Source organism: Acomys minous, assembly GCF_964271855.1.
Source record: "Acomys minous genome assembly, chromosome: 1".
Classification (NCBI taxonomy): domain Eukaryota; kingdom Metazoa; phylum Chordata; class Mammalia; order Rodentia; family Muridae; genus Acomys; species Acomys minous.
The window spans coordinates 96,145,176-96,157,414 of NC_140483.1; the positions used below are offsets into that span (position 1 = coordinate 96,145,176).

Genomic DNA, 12,239 nt, shown 5'->3' on the forward strand with positions numbered 1-12,239 from the left:
TCAGATCTATGTGGGGTTGGGAGTTCTGTGTTCTATGATGTAGTGATGACCTCAAGAAACTGCCACTAGGCTGAAGAAAGTGGAAGGCTGCTAGATCTGCTTAGTTAGGCTAAGGGGTTATGGTGCTTCTCCACGGCCTGCTGACTCATGCTCTAGCCTGCAGACACTGTGGCAGCAGCATCTGCCTCCAAAGTCCAGGGAATCTGGTGATATTATTCCTGTTCACAGTTTGGCAGATCCGAAGATGGCGGCAGCTTGGGAGACGGCTCCAGCCCTGGTGTTCTGGAGACAAAATGATGCACGGCAAGGTAGGTGACTACTGGCCTTGGACATGGGATGGGATAAGGAACTACTAAAGTGGTACTTGAGGTCAAATGGAGGGTCACTGTCATGGGTGTGGGCCCATAGATTACTGTCTAGGTGAGTGATGCGGCCCTAGAGTGCATAAGGAAATGCTGACCTCTAGATGAGAACTGGGTTCTGATATTAATAGTGGATTTAGAGCTGGGTAAGTAGCCATTGCCCAGAGCTGTGGGGCAGGGGAGGTGCATGTAGAACAGAGACTAATGAAAGTATGACATATCACATGCCTCTAAGAAGCCATCATACCTAATAGTACCATGCTCTAACCTAGGGCCTACAACTTCTGTACCATTTGGCGGCCTTCCTTGATTGCTTGTGGAAGCAAAAATCAGAGGAAGAGGATGGGGAAGAGGAGGAAGAAGAATCTCTGGATCCACAAAATCTGTATTCTCCTTGCAAAGACATTCTCATTGAAAATCACTTCACTGCAGCCCCACCCCAGCCATCCTGTAGTTCTGAGGGGCTCCCCAAGGCCACAGAGATGCGAGCACAAGCACTCACACAACCCTCAAGCCCTTCCAGAGCCTACCCTATCTCCCAGATCCTGACCAACCTACCTGTGAGGAACACGACAGCTTTATGGAGCTTCCTGCAGCAAAGAAAAAGCCAGCTCTTCTGGGGTCATCCCGCTCTACACAGTGAGTCCTTGGAGACTATTTTCTTGAGCTCAGATGGCCCCTCTCCACTAAAATTGTCTGTGTGTCCTTCTGTCTCATTCAACAAGGTTGACTTTCTGTCTGTGTACAACTTGTTACTTCTCTGTTACCACTCCTTAGCTTACTGCCCTACCCCTGAAGCCCATACTATGGGAGATCTGGAACAAATGACACTTGGTTTTCAACTAGCTCAACCTCCACTTTCCCCCCCATCCCACCAGAATCCTCCCACCTTAAGCCTTTGCCTGTGGGGTGTAAGGGAATTGAATCTGACACTGAGGCACACACACAGCGGTTTACACAGAACGAGGTTCCTTGTGCCTCCGAGAATCAAGCTCGGTACCCACACCCTGAACTCCAAAAATTCAGACCCTCTACATTCTTACACTCATCTGAGGCCTGGAGGGAGATGCCAGGGGACCCTAGCCTCCATCACCACAAGCCAGAATCACCCTCTGCCTCCCTGTTATATCCTTATCCTCAGGAAGTCCTAAGTAGGTGTGAGGTGCTGTGGGCAACCATGGAACGAAATGAACACCCAGACGCCTGTGAACACGCAGTGCCAACTGCAAGCCCACACCCAACCTCCCTGGAAAAATGCCAGAGAGCCAAGCCTATAGGAGACCTGTCTGGACTGAAGGCTCTCTGGGAAACCCCAGTACAAAAAGAGAACCCTCAGATCTATGAACTTCCAACCTTAGCCCCTTGTCAGTTCACAACACCCATGACTGAACCTCCAGGTACTCCCCATGAAACTCAGTGGGGAATCACAGCACAGAAAGACAGTCTTCATGATTTAGACCCCCTAGTGTCAGCTTCCTGTCAATCACCAGGTTCTCTGTCAGAAGTGAAAAATGTTAACCCCAAAGGAAGACTTCTTGCACTGAGGGACTTTTGGGGAAACACAGGATACCGAGAGAACTCATCTGTATCTATGTCTCCAGTGTCAGCTCCCTGCCTGCCTTTAGACACCCTGTCAGAACACCAGGAAGAGTCCCCTAGAGGACCTGTTTGAATATGAGCCTCAGTGGCAATGCAGAGAAAATTCTGGCAATCTCTGGGCCTCTGGAACTCCAACCTTGGACTTCAACATGGGGTTCTATGAAATGACCCCTCGGTGTGTCCCTCAACTGAAGGGTAGACCTAGTACAGAAAACCTCTGTGTCTGTACAGACCTAGTTTCATCTCCTAGCCTTCCCTTTGCCTCTCTGCCAGACTCTGCGGTCTTGTTAGAGTCTAAAGCTTTACTGGAGACAAAGGAGCAGAGAAAACACCCCTGGGTGTCTGATTCCCCACATCCTGTCCATATATCACCTCTAGTCCCCTTTACAGAACCACAAAGAATCAATACTGTGGATGACTTCCCTAGATCAGAAGCTATATGGAAGGATACTAGGAATACAAGAAAATGTTTGTCTTCTGAGCATCCATTTACGAACCTCAACCCATCCCCAGATCACCTACAGCAATCCCTCAGAGGCAGCCCCTTAGAGAAGCCATTTCAATCGAAAGCTTGGTGTGGGGACATTCAAATAAAGAGTAACTTCCTGGTCTCTGCGCTCCCAGCTCAGAGCTGCTTCCAGCACCTGCTTGGAGCTGGCCCCTCAGCAGTCTCATCTGACTGTGAGATCGCTGGAGCACACATGCAGCACTACGGACACTGTTCTGTTTCTGTGTCCCCAGGTCGGGAATCCAGTCCACCTCCAAACTTGGTTTTGAAGTCACATGTAAGTGAGCCTCCTGGAGACCTGTGCAACTGTAAGCCTATGGAGTCGGTAGTAGAGCGGAGGAAGGATTCCTGGACCACTGAACTACCAGGCCCCAGCTTTCTCTCTGCTCCATCACAAGAGAGACACTCTAACATTGAGTTTTTATGTAGAAATGTACAAGAAACAGAGGCCTCCCAGGGTCCCAATCCTCTAGCAGTAAATCCTCTGCAAGCAACATCCTGGCCTTCCACTCTAGCTAAAGCCCTGAAGCCTGAGCCTATGCTGCCTGGCCCACAGAAGGCAGAGATGCTCTCAGAGACAAGGGTAGAGGCCCCATGCCCGCAGCATGCGGCTGACTCAGAGGCATGTGACCACCCTGTGAGCCACGCCTGGCGATGGAGTAGAGAACTGAAGCTCAGGTTGAACAAACTACAGCAGAGCTCCCTATTTAAACCCCCAGGTTCACATCACTCATCTTGTAGCTCCCTAGTCCTTAAACCACCAACTCCAGAATCTTGGGGACTTTCCTCTTGTCTCCAACAGTCTCATCCTCTCAGTCTGCACCCTTGCTCCTCCAGTTGCCATCCCCCAAAAGTTCACAGGACAGAACCGTTGCCTGTCCAGGCCCCTCATTGCTCCCCCTCCTCTTCCCAACCTCAGCTACAAGTTTCTGGTGGACCAGAACAAGAGTCTCAGAAAAACAAGAGGATGAAATGGAAGGTAGTGGTCCAAACCCCATCCCCAGCTCATGTTCAGATGAAGGCTGATGAAAACTGTTCAGGAATGGAAGAGTCCTCAAATACAGGGGTTCTGGTCTCTAGCAAGAGACAAGACAAGACTTTAGTACCATTTTCAACCCAAAAGAGAGTGAGTCCCAGAAAATCCAAAGCAGAGAAATGTGGGAGAGGAACAGCAAAATTAGCATCATCCATTGTCACAGGGAAAGACCACCCTGGCCAGGCCTGCAGATCAGCAGAAGGCCCTATACACCCATTTCCTAAGAAGTCTCAGTATAAAGCTCAGAGTTCTCCATACACTGCAGTTGCTCACCAGCTTCTCCAAAATGTTGCTGGTCCCCAGGATCAGCAGCAAAAGATAAAGGCTAGTGTCACTCAGAATCCTCCCCAGTCTAAGCATTGTCTTTGGACCCCCAAGAAGGAGCTCCTATCCTCCACATCCAAGGCTCCCCCTACCAGAGGTATCCAAAGATGGTTTGCTAAATTTCTAGGTGTCACAGACTTCTTTGGACGAAATCTAGTCAATAAAGTATAGTAGTACTGGCACCCAGTATCCCATAACCTGAACCAAACCAGGTGTGGGCAGGGAAATAGAGACAAAGAGAAAATCCTAAGTAAAATAAAGTAGTTCAACTAGACAAATCCCATTTATGTCTTCTTAAAATCTAGGCTACTGAAGATGCCAGGTCCCTGTTCTGCTAGAGCCACAGTCCTTATTACTTCCAGAGCAGCAGTTCTCAACCCCTTGGGTGTGTGTGTATGGCGGGGGGGGGGGGGGGGGGGGTTTGAATGATCCTTTCACAGGGATTGTGTAAGACCACCAGAAAACATATTTACATTAGGATTCATTAACAGTAGCGTAATTAGTTATGAAGTAGCAACAAAAATAAGTGGGGTCCCCACATGAGGAACTCTACCAAAGGTTCTCAGCATTAAGAAGGTTGAGAACCACTGTTCTAGAGGAAAGATGAAGCATTTGTCATTTTAGCTTTTTCAGACACATATCACTACTCTCTAGGGTAAAGCTGCAGGGGCAAAGAATAGTCTGATGCTGCTTTTCAGAGTCAAACACTTCATACCAAGTGAAAGAAAAATGTATCCTTCACATACGTACCAATGATATAAGCACCTGTTTATATTCCGTACCTAGTCCTTTTCTTCATCCACTTGACTCATAAACTCTGTTCAAACAGTTGCTATAACCCAGACTGGTTTCCAACTCATTATTCTTCCTCAACTTCTCAAGTTTGGGGACTCCAGGTGTGCTAAACATGTTAGCTTATTTCTCCTCAACCTTACATTTCAGCCCTGCTCTTCTCTCACTGCAGCAGCTAATTTGCCCTCAATTTTGGCCGGGCATGAGGCATGGTGTCGTGCGTTTTTAATCCCAGCACCCAGGAGACAGAGACAAGCAGATCTCTGTGAGTTCAAAGCCAGCCTAGTCTACAAAGTGAGTCCAGGACAGCCAAGGCTACACAGAGAAATCCTGTCTCAAAAAACCCAAACTAATAATGATAATACAAAAATAAGAGAAAAAAAGGTATTAATCTCTTATAACTGCAAACATTTCCTTCCAGTTTTACTTATATTGACATAAAAGTTTTACATCTTTATGTAGCTTTAAGTCTATCAACATTCTTTATAGATTTTCTACCCCCACTTTTTTTCTTTTTGGCTGGCCACAAACGTGCTATGCTAGGATTACAGGCATCTACTACCACTCTGACACCTTTATGATGATAACTTCTAAAGTAATTTCTAGAACATTTATAATTGTATACTTAGGTGGTAAGCGAACATTTTTGTATGGCATTTAGTGAGAGTGTAACTCTCCCAAAATAATGTCCAATTTCACCAATACCACTCAAGAGAGCATAATACAAAACAGGGCACTTCAAGCATGTCTAAATCTAACCGTAAGACTTCATTTTATCCTCATTTTATCAAAACCTTATTTCCCTGAGAAAGGAACCAACAGCACTAAGCCCATCTTTTTTGTTTTCTGAGATAGAGTTTTTCTGTGTAGTCCTATGTGGACCAGACTACCCTTCAATTTAGCGATAACCCAATGCCTCTGCTTCCCCAGTGCTGGGAATAAAAGAGTACACCACCACCAGGCAAAATGTGTAGCCCTGAAGCCCTTCAGCAAATCCTAAGGGCATGCCCCACCACAGGCACCCTAGCCATCATTCTTAGTTATTCCTATGTTCATCTGATGTAACCGTCACGAAGCCCTAACACACCCAATAAACCTGTTTCAGATCCATTTACACTATCATTTTCCTAGTCTCAGTAATCTCTCATCAAGTCGGTTGCCCTAATCCTTCCACAATCTATTTCCCACTGCTACAGTTCTCTAAAAAATCAATTTCTTCAAGTATGTGCCAATTTTTTTGAGTAGAAGAAATTAGGTGTGAAGCTACCACCTAGCATGCACAGGACCCTGAATTCAACCCCAGAACTGCAAAAGTAAAGAAACCAAATTTCCCTCCACAAAAATTTTCTTCCTTTTTTTCCTGAGACAGGGTTTCTCTATGTAGCCTTGACTGTTCTGGACTCACTTTGTAGACCAGGCTGGTCTCGAACTCACAGCGATCCACCTGCCTCTGCCTCCCTAGTGGCTGGATTAAAGGTGTGTGCCACCACCGCCCAGCCTGTATTTTCTTTTTAAGACAAGGGTTGGAGACACAGTTCTCACTGTATAGTCCAGGAGGCCTTGAAGTTACAATCTTTTTGCCTCAGTCTTCCAAGGGAGGGGAAAAAAAAAAAAACTTTTGAATATGTATGCATGGTGGCTTACAACCAACTACAATCCTAGACACTGAGGTACAGATATGAAGATCACCCCAAGTTTGAGGCCAGCCTGGGCAGTGAGTTCCAAGCCAACCTAGGCTATAGAATAACCTGACTCAAAAAACCAGTAACAAAACAAATCCAGGTAATAGTGGCATACACCTTTAATCCCAGCCCTGGGGAGTGAGAATTCTCAGAGTTCAAGGCCAGCTTTGTCTACAAAGCAAGTCCAGGACAGCTAAGGCTACACAGAGAAACCCTGTCTCAAAAACAAAAAAAACCAACCAACCAACCAACCAACCAACCAAAAAAAGCCAGACATGATGGTGCACACTTTTGACCCCAGCACTCCAGAGGCAGAGGCAAGCAGTTCTCTGTATTCAAAGCCAGCCTGGTCTACATAGTGAGTTCCAGGATGGCCATGATTGCATAAAGACTGTTCCCTACCCAAAAAAAAGCCAGAACAAGTAGTATCTCAAAAACAAAAACAAACAAAACATTTTTTTAATGCCACATGTGGGCTATATATACCTGTAGTCCCCCAGGCAGAATCAAGGAGGACCATAAGAAGTTCAAGGTTAGCTTAAGCTTGGAAATAAACTAATTACCCAAAAGGAAACTAATTAAAATAAATGCATATGGAGCTGTTACAGCTTAGTGATAGCACATTCATTTAGCATGCTTAATTCTCAGCATGATGTAGAAAGATACACGTACATACACATTTACACACCTACCTAGAAGACATAGAAAGATAAAATCTCTTCTGACCACTGGAGACCGTGTTTGCTAGGCATTGCAGAATGCACCTGTAATTCTAGCACTTGTACAGCTGAGGCAAGAGAATCCTCACAAACTGCAAGTCAGCTTGAGTTAGAGAACTTGTCTCAAAAATAACTGATTTTTCTAAATTTCTATAATACACACTGCCACTTCTATAAAAGTTAAACAGTGAATTATGAAGTTGTGTATTATAGTTCACATTTCTAAGCCCAGCACTTGAAAGGATGACAGAGAACCAAGGCCGAGGCCAATATGGCTTCAATAGACTGCCTCAACCCACCCTGGCCCCTAGGGTAAATTTAAATCCTATGAGCATAATAGTGTTTATATACATGACAACACTGCACTATACTCATGAGAGTTGAATGACTGGATTACTCTTTAAAAGTGCTGAACATGATGGTACACACCTTTAATCCAGCACTAAGTTGAACATGGTCTACCAAGAGCTCTAGGCAGTGAGAACTACATACCTGTCTCAGATAACAGGTAAGAGGCAGAGTGCTGAAGTGGCTCAGTGGATGAAGGATGAAGGTCTGCTGCCAAGACTGACAATCAGCTTGATTCCCAGAATCCCATGGTTGCAAAGAGAAAATTGACTTCCACTTGCACTGCCCCCCCCCCCCCCAAATTAGGGCCAGAGCAATGACTCGGCGGTGACAGCACCGCCTGCTCATCCAGGACGTGTGCTTCACGCCTAGCACCCACGTGGCAGTTTACAACCATCTGTGGCTCCAGTTGCAATGGATGTGACACTCTGGTCTCTGAGGATATCGGGCATACATGTGGTACATACATGAAGACCAAACACCCAACCACTCAAGTAATTTTTAAAAAGAAATTTAAAATGCAAATAAAGGGAAAAGGGAAATAAGTGAATTTTTAAAATGTATTGTAGCAAGTATGTAGCAGATTGCTACTCCCAGCTCGAAAGTGGTTCATATTAAATCAGGCAATATTACTTTCGTAACACTTTAATTTCCCACTTTTTTAAAAACATAAAATGCACTTTTGGAATCAAGTATTTTAGGTGGAGAGGTCCTGGCCTCTGTAAACTCACGGATTCCTTTGCATGCCTAACCTTCCATGTTCAAACATGGCCTTCACTCAAATGTTCTCCTTACTCCACAGCTTTCTGAGATCTTACTTTGGTATGGTTCTCCCTTGGTTTCAGTCCTTGTGCCCTTGTTGATGACACAAGTCCAATTTTCATGGGGGGAAAAGATAGCTTGGTGGTTTAAGGGCTCTTCCAGATGACCCAAATTTGATTCCCAGAATTTCCAGTTCACAAATCACCAGTAACTCCAGCTCCAGGGAATCCAACATTCTTGTGGACTTCTCAGGGAGCACACAATGCATAAACTCAAACTCACGGAACTCAAAAGGCTATAGCTAACAGCAGGTTGCTTACTAAGGAATCACAAGATTCTAGGTTCAATTCCTGGCCACCACCACCACAACAAAATTAAGTCTCCCTGGGAGAAGTGGTACAAGCCTTTGGTACAAGCAGTCAGGGCTACAGTGATATCCTGTTTCAAAAGTTTTTACTTGACATGAGAGTTTTGTGGCATTGCATATCCCTTGGACTTTTCTCAAGGTAAATTCTGAGAGCAAGAACGAGGGAGGGAGGGAAGGAGGGAGGGAGGAAGGGGAAAGGAGAGGAGAGAGAAGAATGGAAGGCCTGGAGAGATGGCTCAGGGGCTAAGAGCACTGGCTGGCTGTTCTTCCAAAGGTCTTGAGTTCAATTCCCAGCAACCACATGGTGACTCAGAGCCATCTATAATGAGATCTGGTTCTCTCTTCTGGACTGCTGGCTCACATGCAGGCCCAACACATTATAAATAACAAATAAATAAATCTTTAAAAAAAGAAGATAGATATGAACTCCCACCCAAAAACAGAGAAGAGAATCCCCCCGCCAAAACTCCCAATCAAGGTGCAAGCAACAGCAAAGACATCTAGTCTCAAACAAGGTGGAAGGTGAGGGCTGTCCTCTAACCTACTTGTATGCAACCACATTTACACAAAAGCAGATTTAAAAAAAAAAAGATGTGGGGCCAGGTGTGGTGGTACCCGCCTTTAATCCTAGCACTTGGGAGGCAGAGACAAGGAGATCTGTCAGTTGAGGCCAGCCTGATCTACAAAATGAACCCAGGGCAGCCAAGGCTACACAGAGAAACCTTGTCTTGAAAAACAAACACAATGGGTGTTAACTCTTGGCTTTTTAAAACTTTATTTATTTATTTATTTATTTATTGTATATGAGTGTTTTATCTGCAGAAGAAGGCATCAGATCACATGATAGATGGTTGTAAGCCACCATGTAGTTCTGGGAATTGAACTCAGGACCTCAGGGAGACCAGGCGGCGCTCTTAACCACTGAGCCATCTCTCCAGCCCCCATTGGTTTTGGTTTTGTTTTGGGGCTTTTGGGTTTGTTTTTTTGTTTTTGTGGGGAGTGGGTGGCTGAGTATGTCAGGATGCAAACTTCCAAGAAAAGAGGCACAGTGGCCAGAACTCAGACTCCATTTTGACCCAACATTTATTGTCCTTTTACAACAAGTCATTTTTTTTTCCTTTTTTTTTTTTCTTTTTTCTTCTTGGTTTAGAAACTGCTTATGATTAGTCTCCCAACAGTAACTCAAAAGCATGTAAAATAAAATCAACCTACTTTCTATATAAACACCCAACAAGCTGTGGCCCCTCACCCACCCACCCAGGTTGGCTAGGGTAAGGAAGGGGCTGGGCAGCCTTGAGTGAGATACAGACGCTGTACTGGGGTGATGGTGGGGCAGTGCCTTGTTCACACCCACAGATGACCTGCACCGCCCTAAACTACAGCAGAAATGGTGTAGGCCCAAGGCCCAAGTCCTTGCTGGTAATCCAACTCTTCACCTCCCAAATGAAAATCACTTTTATTTTATCGTTTTTGTAAATTTTTTTTGCAACAGAAAACCCCTGTCCAGAGTCTGACTGGAGCTGAACTGTTCAGACTGAGGAATGGAACAAGCCACGGGCGCACCCTTGGTCCCTCTTGGGCAAGCGCCCCCACCCCCAGGGAACAAGGTCCAGCCAGGCCAGCTCGCTGTATGCTGGCACATCACTTAGCCATACAGGTCATCGTCATTGTCTTCTGTGTATACACTGCCACCTGTGCCACCTCCACTGCCCTGGCTGGGGCCAGCTCCACCCTGGTTCCCTGAAGGGAATCTGTATATACGAGAAAGAAGCCAAAAAAGAGGGTATGGATAGGATCCATGCAAAGTTTTCACAACTACTGCTGTAGCCTCTTTATGACTCCCACCACTGTTTCTACAAATTCCCTAAATAACGTAGGAACCACCCGTTGCACCAACAAGATTACCTGAAGCTGCCGAAACCTCGACTTTGCTGAAGCGTCTGGGCAAACATTTCATACTTCCGAATGTCATTATCACTGACAGAACGGCGGGCGAAACGCATGGCTTCCTCAAAGTGATCTCTGCGGATCTCGGGCACGGGATCATCCTCTTCTACTTCCTATAAAGTTGATAAGCACGGATCACTTGCTTGCACCCTGTCCTGGCCTCCATACCCTCGCATTATTGCAGTAGCTTATTGATCTGGGTGTGACTCTAATCCAAGCTAAATCAGGGGCCAGGCCAAAAAAACTGACTGCTCTGCTAAAAATGTGCCAGTGCGTTCCGTAAATGAAAAAACTATACCAAAGGAATGTTTGTTTTTGGTTTTTTTGAGACAGGCCTTGTCTGTCCTGGACTCACTTTGTAGACCAGGCTGGCCTCGAACTCAGTGATCTACCTACCTCTGCCTCCCAAATGCTGGGATTAAAGGAGTACACTGCCGCTGCCACCTGGCAAGACTACAGTATCTTAATAAATCTTAACTTTAGAATCAAAGTGTCTTTTTGTTTTTTGCTTTCGAGATAGGGTCTCTGTCTAACAGCCCTGGCTGTCCTGGAACTTTGCTTTGTAGACCAGGATTGCCTCTAAATCACAGAGATCCGCCTGCCTCTGAGTCCAAATCCTGAGATTATAGGTGTGTGCTACCATGACCAGATAGAATCCAAATGTCAGCAGCTCTTCAATGGTCATTGTTACATACTATACAGTAACTGCGCTACCTAGGAGCTTCAGTTCCAGTACCATATACTTTGTATTTTTAAGCTTGGAAATCCTGTGTTCATACTCTTGAGTATCTGGATTACAGGTACAGGCAACCAAGCCACCCAGCTCCTGTATCTGCTTTTAAAGCCATCCTGATTGTCCAAATTCTTACAACCCTACTAGGCCTCTTATTTCTTTATTCAACGCTCTCTTCAAAACCCGGCTTAAACCCTACTCTTCTATTGAGAATTAACTCCAACTGCTGTGATTTATGAGAGTAATTCTTATCATCAATTGTTTTAATGAGTTTCTTAAGAGGAAAGAGAACTGTCACAGAGACACTCTCTCTAAAAGATAAAGAAAGCCACCTGCTTATTTCTTATTCATTTACTAATCTTCAAAAGAGTGGAATCACAGTAGAAAACAAGTTAGATTATAAAATTTCGAAGTTTTTACATTCTCCATTTTGAGAGTCCATAAATTCCTTTCTTTCTGTCCTTCTGGGGAAAGTCCAGACTCTTTAAAAATCCTATTCCAGGGGGCTGGAGAGATGGCTCAGCAGCTAAGAGCACTAGGCTGCTCTTGCAGAGATCACAGATGCAATTCTCAGCACCCATATGGCAGCTCACAACTGTCTTTAACTCTGGCTCCAGGGGATCGGACACTCTCACAAACACCAGTGCACATAAAATTAAAAAAATAAAAATAAGCCAGGCTGTGGAGCAGGCCTTTAATCCCAGCACTTGGGAGGCAGAGGCAGGCAGATCTGAGTTCGAGGTCAGCCTGGTCTACAAAGCCAAGTCCAGGACAGCCAAGGCCACACAGAGAAGTGCTATCTTGGGGGGGAAAATTAAAAATAAATAAATAATAAATATGACATCCTCCTCTATCTGTTACACAAATACACTTTCATTTCCCTTACAGCATCAAACTGAGCATATAGCCAACCCATCTCTTTCTTTGTGGGTTCACTTCCTGTTTTTGAGACAATCTCATGTAATCCAGGTTGGCCTTGCACTTCTGGTCTACTTGCCTTTACCACTGAGAGCTGGAACAGGGATGCACCACACCCAGCTTAGTTATTCAGTCTTCATTT

The 12,239-nt window shown here is 45.2% G+C and overlaps 3 protein-coding genes across 3 annotated transcripts in view; 2 read left to right on the top strand and 1 right to left on the bottom strand.

Moving 5' to 3' along the window:
* LOC311603895 (spermatogenesis-associated protein 31G1-like) lies at positions 1–9,804 on the top strand. The gene is made up of 3 exons (XM_084793169.1): positions 1–308; positions 635–1,001; positions 2,703–9,804. Exons 1-3 carry the CDS (start codon positions 120–122, stop codon positions 3,998–4,000), a joined length of 1,854 nt encoding a protein of 617 aa, XP_084649295.1. The 5' UTR covers positions 1–119; the 3' UTR covers positions 4,001–9,804.
* On the top strand, positions 1,531–2,680 carry SPATA31G1 (SPATA31 subfamily G member 1; the record flags this gene model as incomplete). The annotated part of the gene is given in 2 exon segments (XM_084780869.1): positions 1,531–2,015; positions 2,017–2,680. Coding segments are annotated over 2 exon segments (1,140 nt in total), but the record flags the coding sequence as incomplete, so codon positions are not given.
* The window catches only part of VCP (valosin containing protein), an 18,699-nt gene continuing 16,024 nt past the window's right edge, over positions 9,565–12,239 (bottom strand). The window contains exons 16-17 of the mRNA XM_084793159.1: positions 10,405–10,559; positions 9,565–10,250 (exon numbers count right to left, since the gene is read on the bottom strand). Of these exons, the coding sequence (XP_084649285.1) occupies positions 10,145–10,250; positions 10,405–10,559 (261 nt within the window). The 3' untranslated portion in view covers positions 9,565–10,144. The remainder of the gene's footprint in view (positions 10,251–10,404; positions 10,560–12,239) is intronic.

What these genes read in the sequence shown, in the direction of transcription:
- LOC311603895 (XM_084793169.1), top strand. Translation starts at nt 120, where the DNA reads ATGGTGCTTCTCCACGGCCTGCTGACTCATGCTCTAGCCTGCAGACAC. An exon ending in ACAAAATGATGCACGGCAAG is followed by an intron (nt 309 to 634) that starts GTAGGTGACTAC and finishes GCTCTAACCTAG; the next exon opens with GGCCTACAACTTCTGTACCA. An exon ending in GGGTCATCCCGCTCTACACA is followed by an intron (nt 1,002 to 2,702) that starts GTGAGTCCTTGG and finishes CTGTGTCCCCAG; the next exon opens with GTCGGGAATCCAGTCCACCT.